Raw genomic sequence first — 14,753 nt, forward strand, 5'->3', positions numbered from 1 at the left:
GATGGAGGACCTTCAGTGCTGCCAGACAGAAGGTAAATAAATAACTCACCTTCTAACCGGTATGGACTGTGGGAGGAAACCCACGTGCTCATGGGGAGAAAGTACAAACTCACACAGAGGGTCCCAGAGCCGAACTCTGTTCTGAGCTAAAATGGCACCTACTTTATCACAGGTTAGGAGAAAAAGGATTAAAGGCAGCAGAAGATTGAATAAATAAGCATTCATTTTATTGAATCAGGAATAATTTAAGACTGGCACAATAACTTGATTTCTTCCTCAAATGAGACATGGTCTTGTGTAGGCCATATTGAATCCAATGAGTGACCAGAACTTGATTCAAATGGGATGACACATCATACAGTACACAAAATACTGATTTCCTAGTGTTTTAAAAATGGCTAGAAAATTCATCAAAATGCATTACTGTAATCAACTATTTACAATATATGTTACAATGAAAAATGTACATCATATTAAACACATTCAAAACACTGAAATCACTAAATCCTACAAATAGTCTTCCATTTAACAAGCATGTGAAAATTATCACAAGTAACAAATATGGGTTTGGTACATTAATCATTATTGTGATCAGCATTTCATCACTGAACAGATTTCCCAAAATTTACAGAAAACACCATCTAGAAATTAAGCTAAAGCCATTTACAAGTCTCTTTCAGCCTGTACAATTGTTGGCAGTTTTGAAAAGGTTTTTTTTTGGCTCCCGTTAAGAATTAGCATGAACATTGCATAGCATCTTAAACTCAGAACACCATTAAACACCAGACACTGTTGACGGGAAAGGACGTAAAGAAAAAAAAAATTGGAAGCATTTAAAAAAATTAATTACACATTTTAAAGAAAGAAAATTGTGCTCAGAAGAAATTAATTGAGCGTTGGCCCGCATTCCCTTCACCCCTTCTGAGCTGAACCATGTCATCACAGTTTTAATGCAACAATGGAAAGATTTTGATCAGAGTACAGTAATGACAGTTTAATGGCAGCATTAACAAACCCATTGAGGTATCGAGAAACACATTGATCAGTCAAAGTGTATGAACACTGGATTGTGTGATAATACATCACATGGAAGCAGGGGGACAACAGCACTGAACGACAAGCACTCCAATTTAAAAACCTATTACTCAGTCACTGGATGATTTCAGTATTTATACATTATTGTAGTGTCTATCAAGAATTTCTTTTGTGTTGCATTGACAGCATCATTGATTGGGCATAATGTCAAACTCTGCAGTCTGGTGTTTTATTGTTAGGCACATTTACCCTCACAATATCAAACACAGTGAGCTGCTGTTTGATCACGATCCAAGAAATCATCGATTTGCTTCCTTGTTTGTCTTGCTTATAACATATCATTTGAAACAACACTGACTAAAAACAACTCGACTCTTACTGACGTTTTGAGATGAAATTCCAGCCCTGTTTTTATTTTCCAGAAACAATACAAAATAAATAGCAAAATTAAACAACCAGAAAACCAGTACAAAAGAGAGAGCGAGAGTAAGGCATCATTTATTTCCAGCACCAGTCGTTTTAAAAAAAAAGGCTTGCATGGATTTGGCTAAAGGATTGCGTTTTTTTTCGCTGAGGTACAGCTCAATCCAGCTTCTCTTTCACGTTTTTGCAAAGAAAAAGTGCAACTCCAGAGGAGGTGTTACCAGTCCTGGTGAGGAGACAAGCCTTAGTGACAATCAAGGTGTGTGTGTGTGTGTATGCATACATGTACCTGTATGCATGTGTTCTCAATAAGGAAAGTGAGAGCAGGAGAAAATGGGGACTTATTTGTTGATTTCTGGCTCAGCCACTTGTTCCCAGAGATTATTTCTCTTGGGTCTCGGAGAGGACCGCCCATGCTCTCGGCAGGCGTCCTGTTGGCGGAACAACCCAGGCATGCCCCGCGCGCTCGGAGCACGTAGACTGTTGATGGAATAGAGACCAAAATTCTTGCGCCGGCTTGTCTTTCAAACTCATCCAACTTCCAAAGAGCAACATGAGTGGGTTATGTAGCACCAAAACTACCTTCAGCCGAGGGGGGCTCCACATCCACCTCCTCTTTCCCTCCGACCCACCTCCCCTCCCTCGCTCTCCATTATTGAAGGACTTGGTTGGAATGTCCAGTGTCTGCTGACTGATTGGCTGAGAGCAGCATAGGATACATTTTTTCAGGGCAGTACATGGCACAAGGATGTTAGGTCTATACCTTTCAAAATCAGGTCTTACTAGTTTTATGCAGAGTACAACATTTCCTCATTGGCTTGGCACAACTGCCTCCAGCAACTGAATGAAGAAATAGTGCATTTCTCAGTTATATAACAAAACAGGCAGGGTTAAAAACCCCAAATTTAGTCTCCCTAGGGTTACCTGCACCCACCAGAGCTACAAAATTTAAAATTGAACTAAAGTATCCTGTACTTGAAGCCCCATCTTTTTTTTTAATATAAACCAAGGCTTCTGTCCAGCTGAGTAAGCGAGAGCTATTGGGTCAGTTTTTGTTCCTCTTCTGCGTCCTCGCCTTCCGCAGAACTGTTGAGAGGAACTTTGGACAGAAGTGACAGATGATTTTGGCAGAACGCTTGATCACAGCGTGGACTCCAGAGAAGAATCGAGAATATCGTCGTGATGGCTGTTACTATTCGAGTCACTGTCGTAGCTGTGGGGACTCGAGCAGTTTGCAGCTTCTTGTAACCTCATTAACATATTCATCTGCAAAGGGGAAACAAGACAAACATAGGGTATTGAACAGTACTACACAGAAAAAGGCCCTTCAGCCTGCAATGTTGTGCTGAACCAATTAAATTAGTAAACAAATGGCCAACTAAATTAATCCCTTCTGCCTACACAATGTCCATATCCATCCATTTCCCTCACATTCATGTGCCTATCAAAACGTCTCTTAAAAGAAAGGAATCCTTTCAATATGTTGGGTGTTAACCAAAGGTTTAAGCTCTGGGAAGTTCTAATAGAAGGAAACATTGCCAGATGCTAAGAGCTTGGTGTGACACAATGCAGTTTGTAATTTTCCCTTTCTTTAAAGGAAAGGGGAACCTAAGCATTGGAAATTTAAAAACTCTTAACCGATATGCCCCAGTATAGATCTATACTCAGAGGCCACTTTATTAGGTACACATTTTACCTGCACGTTAATGCAAATATCTAATCAGCCATTCATATGGCAGCAACTCGACGCATAAAAGCATGTCGACATGCTCAGGAGGTTCAAGTTGTTGTTCAGACCAAACATCAGAATCAGGAAGAAATGTGATCTAAGTTACTTTGACAATGGAATGATTGCTGGTGCCAGGTGGAGTGATTGCAGTATCTCAGAAACTGCTGATCTCCTGGGATTTTCCACACAACAGTCTTTCGAGTTTACAAAGAATGGTGCAAAAAACAAAGAAACATCCAGTGAGCGGCAGCTGGAGCCTTGTTAACGAGAGAGGTCAGACAGGAACAGGCAAACTGGTTCAAGCTGACAGGAAGGCGCAAGCATCGTAAATAACCATGGTTACATTGGTGTGCGTAAGAGCATCTCTGAATCACAATAATGTTGAACCTTAAAGTGGCCATTTAGTGCAAATATATCTAATTATTCGGGGCTTCAAGATTATGAAGTTAATGGTACAAGATGATAGTTCAAATATGTTTAAAAAATAATTCATTGACTTAACATCCTGATTTTAACATGGTGCACTTCTACAAAGGAAGTCAAACCCAAGCTACTGCTATCATTAACACAATATCCTGCTTCACATGGTAGCTTGATCCTCAGTGAGGATAGTCATAACCTCTCTCTCATGTCAGTTACCATTAACATGAATGTTTAGTACCATGCAAAAGTCTTAGGCACGTATGTATGGCTAGGATGCCTAAGACTTTTGCACAGTACTGTATTTGTCAATGTGGAGCGGAGAGCAAGTTTGTAAACCTGGCGGGAGCAAGGGATGTTGGGATTGGCGAGGGTTGAATGCCACAGGAGGGGTATGGGTCAGGTGGCAGAGAAGAAGTGCCAAGGGCGGGGTGGGGGGTGTGGCACGTGTGCAGAACGTGAACACCAGGTCATTTGATTCCAAACAATTGGTTCATTGATCATTACGGAATGTTTCTCTGGTGCTTCCCACTCCCTCCCCTCTCCCTGCCCCCTTCCCACTCTCAGTCCACAATAGTGTCCCATATCTGAATCAGGTTTATCATCACTCACATTTCATGTCATGAAATTTGTATCTTTTTACAGCAGCAGTACAGTGCAATGCATAAAATTACTACATTTCTGTGCAAAAGTCTTAAGTCACCCTAGCTATGTATATGTGCCTAAAACCTTTGCACTGTACTGTATAAGACTATTTTCTAGACGTTTTTGGAAGGGACAAAAAAAGTTTGTACATCAATGCGGCTCCCGTAATATCATTAACCGGACGGTTGTCACTATTTAACAGACTAATATATGCATGTTAGTGTCTTAATCTCCCCCACCACTCAGCCTTAAAATCTTGCTGAGCATTATTTCTTAAAACTGTGTCTGAAAATGAATCAGCCTTATTACCAATGTTCAATAAGCCTCCCATTAGGGTCGGGCAGGTTCTGAATCTTGTTTTGCTGTAGTTACTGTAACTAAATTTTAGACTCACAAGAATTTTACCAACTCACAAGGGGGTCTCCCTCAGCGTCGCTCTGCTGGGTCTGTTTACTGGAACCACCATTCCGGGCTAGTATGAAACCATCAAAGCCGACATCTTCTGGCCTTAGCTTCAGTAGAGGGGGCCACTCGTGTTGCTGTGGTGTAGCAATCCATGGATATGTTTCCATCACCCATTTGGCAGGGTCCTCCCAAGGAGCCCTTCTTCCGTACAGCTGTGAGACGGAAAGAGAAAAGCATGTTGATGCACAGAGTGAAAAATCCTGAAAACCTGACAGCATACATTTCAAATATGCTTGAAATAAAAATCCATCAAGAGGAGTAAATCTTAAAATGAAGAATGTGTACAATGAAATCGCACTCTACAGAAATTTATAAAGTGGCTTCTCCTCCTCCTGAATAAGTTCTTTGTGATCGAGGATGATGTTCTGAGATGTCTGATGGGACCTGCAGATTCTGGCACAAGTGAGGTACAAAGTACTTGAGATACCTGGGCAGGAGGATCATTTGGAAGCGTATGTGTTCTATGAGCCATTTACAACAAGCTTCAGTACACTTCTGAAGCATTGGCTCCAGATTCCCAGTGCCACTCCGATCACTCTTCTCTGTCCTGAGCGGTCATGAGCCAGGGATTCCTGGGAATCTTCTACGCATCTGGCAATCTGTGGCAGTGGTGCAGCCCAGATTAGTAAGTCTTTTTCAGACATGCAAACCATGCATTCCCCTTTGAGCACGAGGATGGGTCTGCAAGAAAACACTGATGTCAGTTTTAATTTATCCTGCCAGGGGGTTTGTTGTATTTTGTGGAGAAAGTGATATCACTCTAGTATTCTGAGATGCCTGCTGTAAGTAGTCAAATTCCATAAACATACAGGAGGGTGTGTTTCCTGTATGCATAGTGCCATGTCTGAGGCGTGTTCTAACATTATTTTCTTCTGACAGTTTTTACAAAAGGCCATCATCCTGAAACATCCCATCTTCTCTCCCTCTCTACTGATGCTGAATATTTCCAGTCTTTCTGTTTTACTTCAGAAATCCAGCGTCTGCGGTGTTTTGGCTTTGCCTGCCCTCTCCTATAAAACAGGTGGGAGTGCTGCTGTTGTGTCATTGAACACGTCTTCATCTTGTCCTGATGGAGAGACTTTTGAGTTCCTGAGATCCCGAGAACAATGCCGTCCAGAGTTGAGCCAACCGGCGCTAAGCAACTGGTAGGGTCACCCATGGCGTTATGGTAAAGGAGGAGATTCTAGACAAAGAGAGATTCAACCAAGACTTTAATCGTGGAGCTGGTAGAAGATGATAACATCACAACAGCAGTGAAGGCAGAGGAAAGCTCCAGTGATCGTGCACTTCATGCCAGTGGAAACCGCCTCCCCTGACCGATCTGTCAAGGAGTTTGAGGTGTTGTCCAGGTATCATCCTCCCTATGTCAAACAAAGCCACTCACAGGCATTCTCCATAAAGGGAATACAACCACCTGAGAACCCACCAAAAGACAACCTCTTAGCAGAGCATCGGGCCCAACTCAAATGATGACACTTCTCCATTAAACAGGTGCTACACATGGAATGGAACTGAATTTGACGAGCAGGGTTCAATGTGCACAGAATATTTTTCATGCAAGCAGCAGGTGATGGTCTCTACCACAGCATACTTTATTCACTCTCTGGAGAGAAATATTAGTGTTTATGCTCTGGAGGAGACTATTATATAGTCATGAAAAATTCAGTAGCTTTTCATGAGAGCTCTACATGGACTCTTGATGATAAACTACGTACCTGCAGTCCCTCTCTCACTGCTTCCAGCAGGTAAGGGATGATCGAATAATTCCACAAATCTGTAAACCAAACTCTTGAACCGTCAACATCCATTGGACAGGACAGGAACAGCCGAGGACCTGGACAATAAAGCATTGTAGTGAAAGACTGATTAGTATTTTCATTGCTATGTTTAAAAAAATCAGTTTTTAATAAAAAAAAATTACACCTTGCATTTAATCACATCTTATTTAGATACACAACACAGCAACAGACCACGCCACCCAAGTGACTAATTAACCTACTAAGCCCCATGTCTTCGGAATGTGGGAGGAAACCCAAACAGTCATGGGGAGAATGTAAAAGTTCCTTACCAATAGCAGCAAAATTGGACCTGCATCACTGGTGCTGTGATAGCATTATGCTAATTGCCATGCTACCATGCTGCTCCAATCCCCTGCTCACCCTCACCACCACTCTTCCCTCCTCTACCAATCTATCAACTTCCCTCAACCTGGATCCACCTAGCTCTTCCTCCACCCTTCCCCTCACCTTTCTCTACTTTATCTTTCAGTCCAGATGAAGCCTCTTGGATCCAAAACATCAGCTGTTCATTTCCCTCTACGGATGCTGCCTGACCTGCTGAAATCCTCCAGCAGTTTGTCTGTTTCTAGTTAACCGTTCTGAAATGTACTTTTTGTTTTAGATAAAGATATTCCTATCTTTATCATTAAAAATGCTTTGTATATGACATCAGATTTTAGTTTGAAAATCCTTATAGGAGAAAATAAAATCAGGATGGTATTAAAAATATTAATTTCTTGAATGCTCATATGGTATAATTACCAATAGTAACATCAGATGAGCTGTGAGTCTCCAGGAATCTGTTCAAGTGATGCCAGACCTTGGGGATCCAATCAATGATCCTCACTAGTTCCGTGTTTCTTGTTCTTGTACTAATCTCAGTTTCTATCAGTTTCCGACGAAGGTAGCGACCTAGAAAACCTTTAACTGGCTCAGTATGATTAGCACACAGGACCCATCTGTAAAAGGCAAAAGGAAAGTTTAAGTGATCCAAAAGTCTTGACACAGCAATTAAAATTAATTTTGGGGGTTTGAGGTTTTGATTTGCACAGGGCATACATTAATTAGTCAATTCCACTTTTTAGTTTCAAGTCCCTGATTGTCTGGTCATGATATTTTAGTGGAAACCTTTGGGACATCATCCGCTGCTCACTCATCAAGCCTTCAGAGGTAAGGAATGCAACACACAAATATCTCCATGTAACCATGAACTATGTGCAGTCTACCCATTACTGAATCCACAAATTACCTGAAAGAGAGTTACGCATTGACCCAGTTTTTCCAACAGTACTGTTGTTTGCCATTACTAAGCTGAAAATAAATGCAGTCTTCAGGGTTTTCACACAGGGATGGATAGATTAACATGGAAATGTTAAAAATGTTGTCAATGACTCATTAGGCTTCCAGACTTTATTTGCAGCTTTCTTCACAAGTATCAGGGGAATTCCTATCAGTGGGTTTGATATTTCGTAAATTAATCATACAATATTCTGGCTAACTCAGGCTCTCTTATGAGATTCATATGAGATTTTAATTATGTATTAAACCATAATCACAGCTAGTACCTGGCTCCATAAACCCAATCTTATGTTTATAGGGACATAGAACAATATAGCAAAGAAACAGGCCCATTGGCCCATTTAGTCCATGCCAGCCTGGTTTTACACCTTGTCCCATCTACTTGTACCCGTACCATAACACCCCATACCTCTCTCAACCATATACTATCCAAGCTTCTCTAAAATATTATAATTAAATGTTGGTGTATTTTAATCCTCATGAATATATAAAATTGGTGGATTTTAAAATGACTTTTTAATGTTTATTTCAGTTGCCATTTTAACCATTTATGCAGTGATCTTCATTGAACATTTTGAATAAATGTTTAAATTAGGCACAATACTTATGTGGGAATTCTTTGTGATTGGCCACTCAGTGAGCTATAACATCATAGCTGCTGGATGTCGGTGTCTAACTCGAGCTGATTCAACACAAGAGCTGTCACTGGCAAAGGGCAAGTTCTCAACTCAAAATCGCTCGACTTTGTGAGGAATGTGCTTCAGAGTCATGGACAGGTATTGTTCTGTTGCTGAGCACAATTCTGGACCAGTAGGTAACATAGAAAATATCATTAATTATATCTAAATTATAAGTAATCACAAACTTTAAAGCCTATATGAAACACTGCACAACATCAAGAATTCTTAACCAGACATTTAAGTATGAAGGACCTCCAGATAATTAAATGCTATTAATAACTTCAATCAGGAAGATAGGCTTCTACAAGACCATCTGGATGCTTAAAAGTAGAGGCTGCTCATGATAACAGGTTAAAAAAAAAGCTTGAAGGTAGTTTTAATTGTGCATAAGAAATAAAAATGTGGAACATTGAACAAGTTCCAAGAGGCAACTAGTTTAGAAAGTACCTGAAGTTATGATGAAGCTGGAGATTAGGAGTGGAAGATGTAGCCTGGTTCATTGTGCCAATAATGTAAGGGCTGAAAAATACATTTTTCAGGATTAGTAATTATATTCACAACATTTGAATTCATTTCAAAAGATCTGGAATACAAAAGAGCAGGCATCAGCAAAAGGTCGTCAAGCACTGCAAAAAAGTAGTTAATGGGTTTACTAATGTCCTTCAGGGGTAAAAGAGATTGACTACTGTTATCTGCGCATGACACCATTCTCATTTGACTCATAACTCTTCTCTGACTTAGCACAGTAATCTATTCTGTTGTAGATGTATACCTGAGATAAATACCAAAAATAAGGATCAGCATCATTTTGAGAGTAGCTGATGAAGGTTTTGAATGCAATATTCACATTAAGCACAAACATTGGCTTTCCTGCAGCTTCAGTACCTCCCAAGGTACAACCTGAAAGTGAGTCCTTTGAGCTGTCATCCCTCTGGATCAAAACCACTGATCAATTGATTAAATAGCTCCTGGTTGTTTGTGGTTCCTTTGCTGTATGCACGTTAGTTACTGTGTTGCCCACAGAGCCACAAAGACCAAGCCTTCGAAGCGTTTTACTGGATGGGAAGCATCTTAGGATATTATACGTCCTGAAAGCTTCTCATAAATCCAAGCTTCCTCTTCCGTTTTATTTTGGTTAAAATTGCTTGTGAGTATCAGAACTCCAGAACATTTTACCATGCCAACTTTATTAAATACTGAACATTTAGGCACTTTGATAGTCAAGTGGTACTGTGAGGAGCTGAGAAACATCACATTATCAAATTATAACTCTGGACTGTCTCTACAATTGGTTTACTGTCTTCTATTATATTCTTTACTAACTTCTCCCAATATCAATGGGTATCTACACACAGCCCTTGACCTGACTCCAGAGAACTGTACTGGAGACTGAGCAAAAGACAAGATGGCTACTATATGCTTCTAACATTCACTGCCAAATGTCCACTATTTGGAGAGAGTCCAGCAGCAGGGAAACAGTGTTGCAGCCTAAATCCCCACACTTCATTGAGTCGTACTGGACCATAATAAAGAAAGAAATGCCATTACCATTTATGGTACTTGCAGTTCAAAAGGCCATTGAAGATCTCACTAAGGGAGCCAACGTGATGTAGATTGTCTAAGATGATCACACTGGGCATATCGACTGCATTGGTTTCACTATTGCATTGATCCGCAAGGTTTGAAAGATATTGACGGAGCTCCTGAAGAACAAGAACACCTCATTTGTCAGTCCGCACACTTAAATTATCTGCCCAATACAGACATCTTTCTCATAAACTAAATTCGACAGCTGATGTAAAGATCATATAAAAGAGAACATGTTGTAAATATTTGAAGTCTGGCTGTGTCTGTGGAAGGATAAAGTTAAGGTTTACATTTAATGTAAGTCATCAATCTAAAATATTAATTCTATTTCACTCCACAAATGTCATATCTTCTGTTTTATTACAATACCAAATGATTGCTATACAGATTCCCCAGGTTACAGACAGAAACTGACTTGAATTCCAAATCTGTACAGACTTACAATATCTCCGTGAAAGCAACACACCAAAAGCTGGAAGAATTCAGCAGGTCAGACAGCATCCACGGAGGAAAATGGACAGTCAGTGTTTCGCCTGGACCAGACCTGCTGAGTTCTTCAGCGCGTTGCTCCAGACCCTTGTGTCTCCACGAAAACCAACCTGTCAATTGTACCTCATCATGGATATTTATCATGACATCTTCAAAGTTTAAAATCATATTGAATCATTTATGTTGAAAATGTCTGTACTGGCAAACATTCAAGTGTTTAAACTGTGGATTGTTTGAATTTCATCACCTCTGCCGGCACCCTGGCTTTTTTATAACCATATCTGCGGCAACTGGCTGCAAGTGAGTGAACTTTCATTTTGTTATTTCTGTCACCCACTTGTTTGCCCTTGCTGATATATATTTACTTAGAGATACCGCATAGTAACAGGCCCTACCAGCCCAATGTTCTGTGCCACCCTGTTCCACCTATGTGAACCTTCTGACCAATATGCCTTTGGAATGTTGGAGGATTCTAGAGCAACAGAAGGAAATCCACGCAGTCATGAGGAAAATGTACAAACTCCTTACAGACAGTGACTGAATTCGACCCAGGTCACTGGCATTGTAGTACTGCTGTGCTAACCACTACATCACTGACTAAGGGGAAGTTGACTTGGCTCCAGAGAACTGCCATGAAGACTGAGCAAATAGTGTTTGTTTTTGACTTGTAGTTAAGTCATTTCTCAAAATGGAACTCTTACATACATCTGGATTGCTTAGATTTACAAATGAGAGCACAGTGTGGGTTTCTCTGTATTGATATATTATTGTCACATGTACCATGATACAGTGATATGTTTTTGTCTGTGTGCCACCTAGACAGATCATGCCAAATTTAATATATTAAGGTCATAAAAAGAGATAGCAGAATGCAGAATATAGTGTTGCAGTTTCAGAGAAATACAGTGCAGCCAGACAAGCAAAGTGCAAAGGGCACGATAAGCTATAGTGGAAGATCAAGTATTCATCTTCTAGCAAACAAGAGTTTTACTTGTAGTATTTGCAAAATTAATCAAGAAATTCTTAATTTGCTATAAGCACATCAATAACTGCTGCATAGGCCAGTCCACTGACCAGTAGATGCAATAGATTACAGAAAAATTGATTAATTCCAACCATAACATTGACTTTGGACACTGGCCTATGCTCCACTGGGACCTAACTACCTAAGAAGACGACGACATCAATAACTGTGGCACTCCACAAGATCTTTCAAGGTCACCAAAAGCCACTGATTTTCATTTCAGTGTGAGAAATAATGAGTAAAGAATTAAACTCAGCCTCAAGAGGTGTAAGTGATTTTTAAATCTTATGATGGCATCATGATCTTGTGGCAACAATGAGTTATAGTCCTCTAAATATCATCTGTTTTCCCACTTTACTTGGCCTGTAATCAAATATTTTGTGTTAATTTTTCGTAACATTGTTTGAAGAAAAAATGGGTTTGGTGCAGTAATAACATGTTTCTCCATTGCTTCAATACACAGCTCTCCTGTACCAACCAGAGTTAATAGCTTTATTTAGACCATAAGACCATGAGATACAGGAGCAGGATTAACCCATTTGGCTCATCAAGTCCGCTCCATCATTTCATCAGGGCTGATCCATTTTCCCTCTCAGCCCCATTCTCCTGCTTTCTCCCTGTAGTGCTTCATGCCCTGACTAATCAAGAACCTATCAAACTCTGCCTTAAATATACTCAATGACTTAGCTTCTGCCGCTGCCTGTGCCAACAATTCCACAGATTCACCACTCTTTTGTTAAAGAAATTCCTCTTCATCTCCATTCTAAAAGGACTATGTCAGCTCAGCTGAAAAAACGGCATTCTGCAATATGTTAGCTGTGGTTGTTGTTCCAGTTGGAAAAAATTAGCGAAGACAGCAAATAGCTAAGGGATAACAATCTAAACCCACATACGTGCTTCTACTCCCAGGTGGTCATGATATGACTAAGGGCTGATAGGTAAATGGTGGTCAGTTAGCTCCATTTCTTCAGTAAAATTAAAGGCCACTAATTTGATCTACAGTGGCTGCCAAACAGTGGAAATATGCACGTTTCCGGTCAGTATTTCATCCCTGACTTAAATTCCACTCCGGATGAGAAAATGCCATTTGGATACCTTCATTACAACAAACCCATGGTGCCATGGAAGAAGTCAACTCTATTTTACAAAAATAGTGCAAAGATAAGACCATAAGACATAGGAGCACAATAAGGCCATTCAACCCATCAAGTCTGCTCTGCCAGTCAATTACACTGATTACCCCTCAACCCCATTCTCCTGTCTTCCCTCCATAATCTTTACCTTAGTAACGGGAAGAGGATGGGAGCTAAGGACAGAATGTAAGGTACTGATGAAGAACCCAACAGCCCCCGCTTTAAATATACCCAGTCACTTGACCTCCACAGCCATCTGTGGCCTGATGGAATTAGATTGTTCAGGCTGTGGGAACTTTCAGTGGAAAACAGAAGTTAAAAAGTGGCTAAAATTATTGCCATGTATAATAGGACAGAGATAGTAAACACACTTCCATATACACACAAGTCTTAAACAATTAATCATGAATAAATTACTAAGACACCAATGAAGAAACTTCACCGGGTGATAAAGTGGTTAAAACACTGAAATGGTCACGCCCTCTTCTCGTTATTTCCATCAGGCCGAAGGTACAGAAGCCTTAGGGGCCCACACCACCAGGTTCGGGAGCAGTCATTACCTTCCAGCCATCAGGCTCTTGAACTGGCATCGATAACTTCATTCACCACTACTCTGAACAGATGCTGCAACCTACAGACTCTCTTTTAAGGGCTCGTTACAATTCATATTCTCAGCATTATCTTTTTAAATTTATTTGAATGATTTGTCTTTTGCACATTGGTTATTTGCCAGTCTTTGTTACGTATGGTTTTCTTGTATTTCTTTATTTTCCTGTAAATGTCTGCAAGAAAATGAATTTCCAGGTACTATATGAAGATCAATAATGTACATGCATTGATGGTAAACTTTATTTTGACTTTGAATGAGTTAGCTCAGTCAAGCAGCAAAGGATGTAAGGGGAAATAGAATGGATAAAAGGTAGTGCAGATCATGTGAGATGAAGTGACAGGAGACACGTGGGAGCAGGGCGTAAGAACCGGCACAGATCAGTTTGATTTTATCGCCTGTTGTTATGATGTAAATATCACCCTTACCATTACATTCCCTTGCAACAAACATCCCACAGAACTTATTTGTTTCCTCACCTTGCTAGACTTGTGATCCACATTGAAGGTTGCGATGACCCCGTCTGATAGTTCTCTACCTTCCCTGAGAACCATGTACTCAGCGAGCCGGTTGGCCAGGAAGGTTTTCCCAGTACCACTTGGACCTGACAGAATGATACGGCGATGGTCCGTCAGCAGGGAGACGTAACGTTGCAGCATTGGCTTTGGAATTAGTGTCTCAAACACGAGGGAATCAAAGCTGTGCTCTGACAAACCTGCATGAAGCAAAAGAATCAACAAATGTAGTGGGAAGACAGCAACCAAAGCAAACTTACACTTCTAAAGTATGTTTCTGTGATTTTTCAATTATAAACTATTCACCATTTCATTTTTTTCTGGGCCCAGAAAACCTCTGAAGAACAATACAATAAAAAATTACTTATTTTCAAATCTTTTGGGTTTCGGCACACTTTAGGTGTTAACAACTCATTCACAGTGTCAAATTTTACACCTCTCATGCTCACTTCTGGAAACTAGTGTAGCTATAATTTCTAAATTGCATACAAAGTTTATAAGAAGTTAAAACACCTGTGAATGTGTCCATGCAGGAATGTTCCAGTGATTAAAGTACTTACAGTACTGTGCAAAAAAAACTCTTGGTATATATATATAGGTGTGGTGCCTAAAACTTTAGCACAGTACTGTATTTGTCAATGAGGAGTGGAGAGCGAGTTTGTAAATCTGGTGGGAGCAAAGGATGCTGGGAATGGTGAAGGTTAACAGCCACAGGCGGGGTGTGGGTGGGGGCAGACACACTCAGCCCTGAGACACCAGGTAAGGTCATTGGATTCCAAACAATTGGTCAACCGAACGTTACAAAATGTCCCCTGCTCACTCTCCTCTCCCTTCCCTTTTCCCAGCCATAATTCCTCTCTCCGCCTCCTTCCCACTCTGAATCCCCAATGGAGACCTGTATCAGAATCAGGTTTATCATCACTC

The 14,753-nt window shown here is 40.5% G+C and overlaps 1 protein-coding gene across 2 annotated transcripts in view; it reads right to left on the bottom strand.

Moving 5' to 3' along the window:
* Positions 1-205: 205 nt before the first annotated feature.
* nav2a (neuron navigator 2a) overlaps positions 206-14,753 on the bottom strand; it is a 498,795-nt gene continuing 484,247 nt past the window's right edge. For both annotated transcript variants that reach the window (XM_059976038.1, XM_059976039.1), the window contains 7 exons: positions 13,794-14,029; positions 10,023-10,177; positions 8,922-8,993; positions 7,258-7,454; positions 6,433-6,551; positions 4,666-4,869; positions 206-2,724 (listed from right to left, as the gene is read on the bottom strand). In XM_059976038.1, coding sequence (XP_059832021.1) covers positions 2,599-2,724; positions 4,666-4,869; positions 6,433-6,551; positions 7,258-7,454; positions 8,922-8,993; positions 10,023-10,177; positions 13,794-14,029 — 1,109 coding nt within the window. In that variant the 3' untranslated portion in view covers positions 206-2,598. The remainder of the gene's footprint in view (positions 2,725-4,665; positions 4,870-6,432; positions 6,552-7,257; positions 7,455-8,921; positions 8,994-10,022; positions 10,178-13,793; positions 14,030-14,753) is intronic.

This window comes from Hypanus sabinus, chromosome 7 (genome assembly GCF_030144855.1).
Source record: "Hypanus sabinus isolate sHypSab1 chromosome 7, sHypSab1.hap1, whole genome shotgun sequence".
NCBI lineage: Eukaryota > Metazoa > Chordata > Chondrichthyes > Myliobatiformes > Dasyatidae > Hypanus > Hypanus sabinus.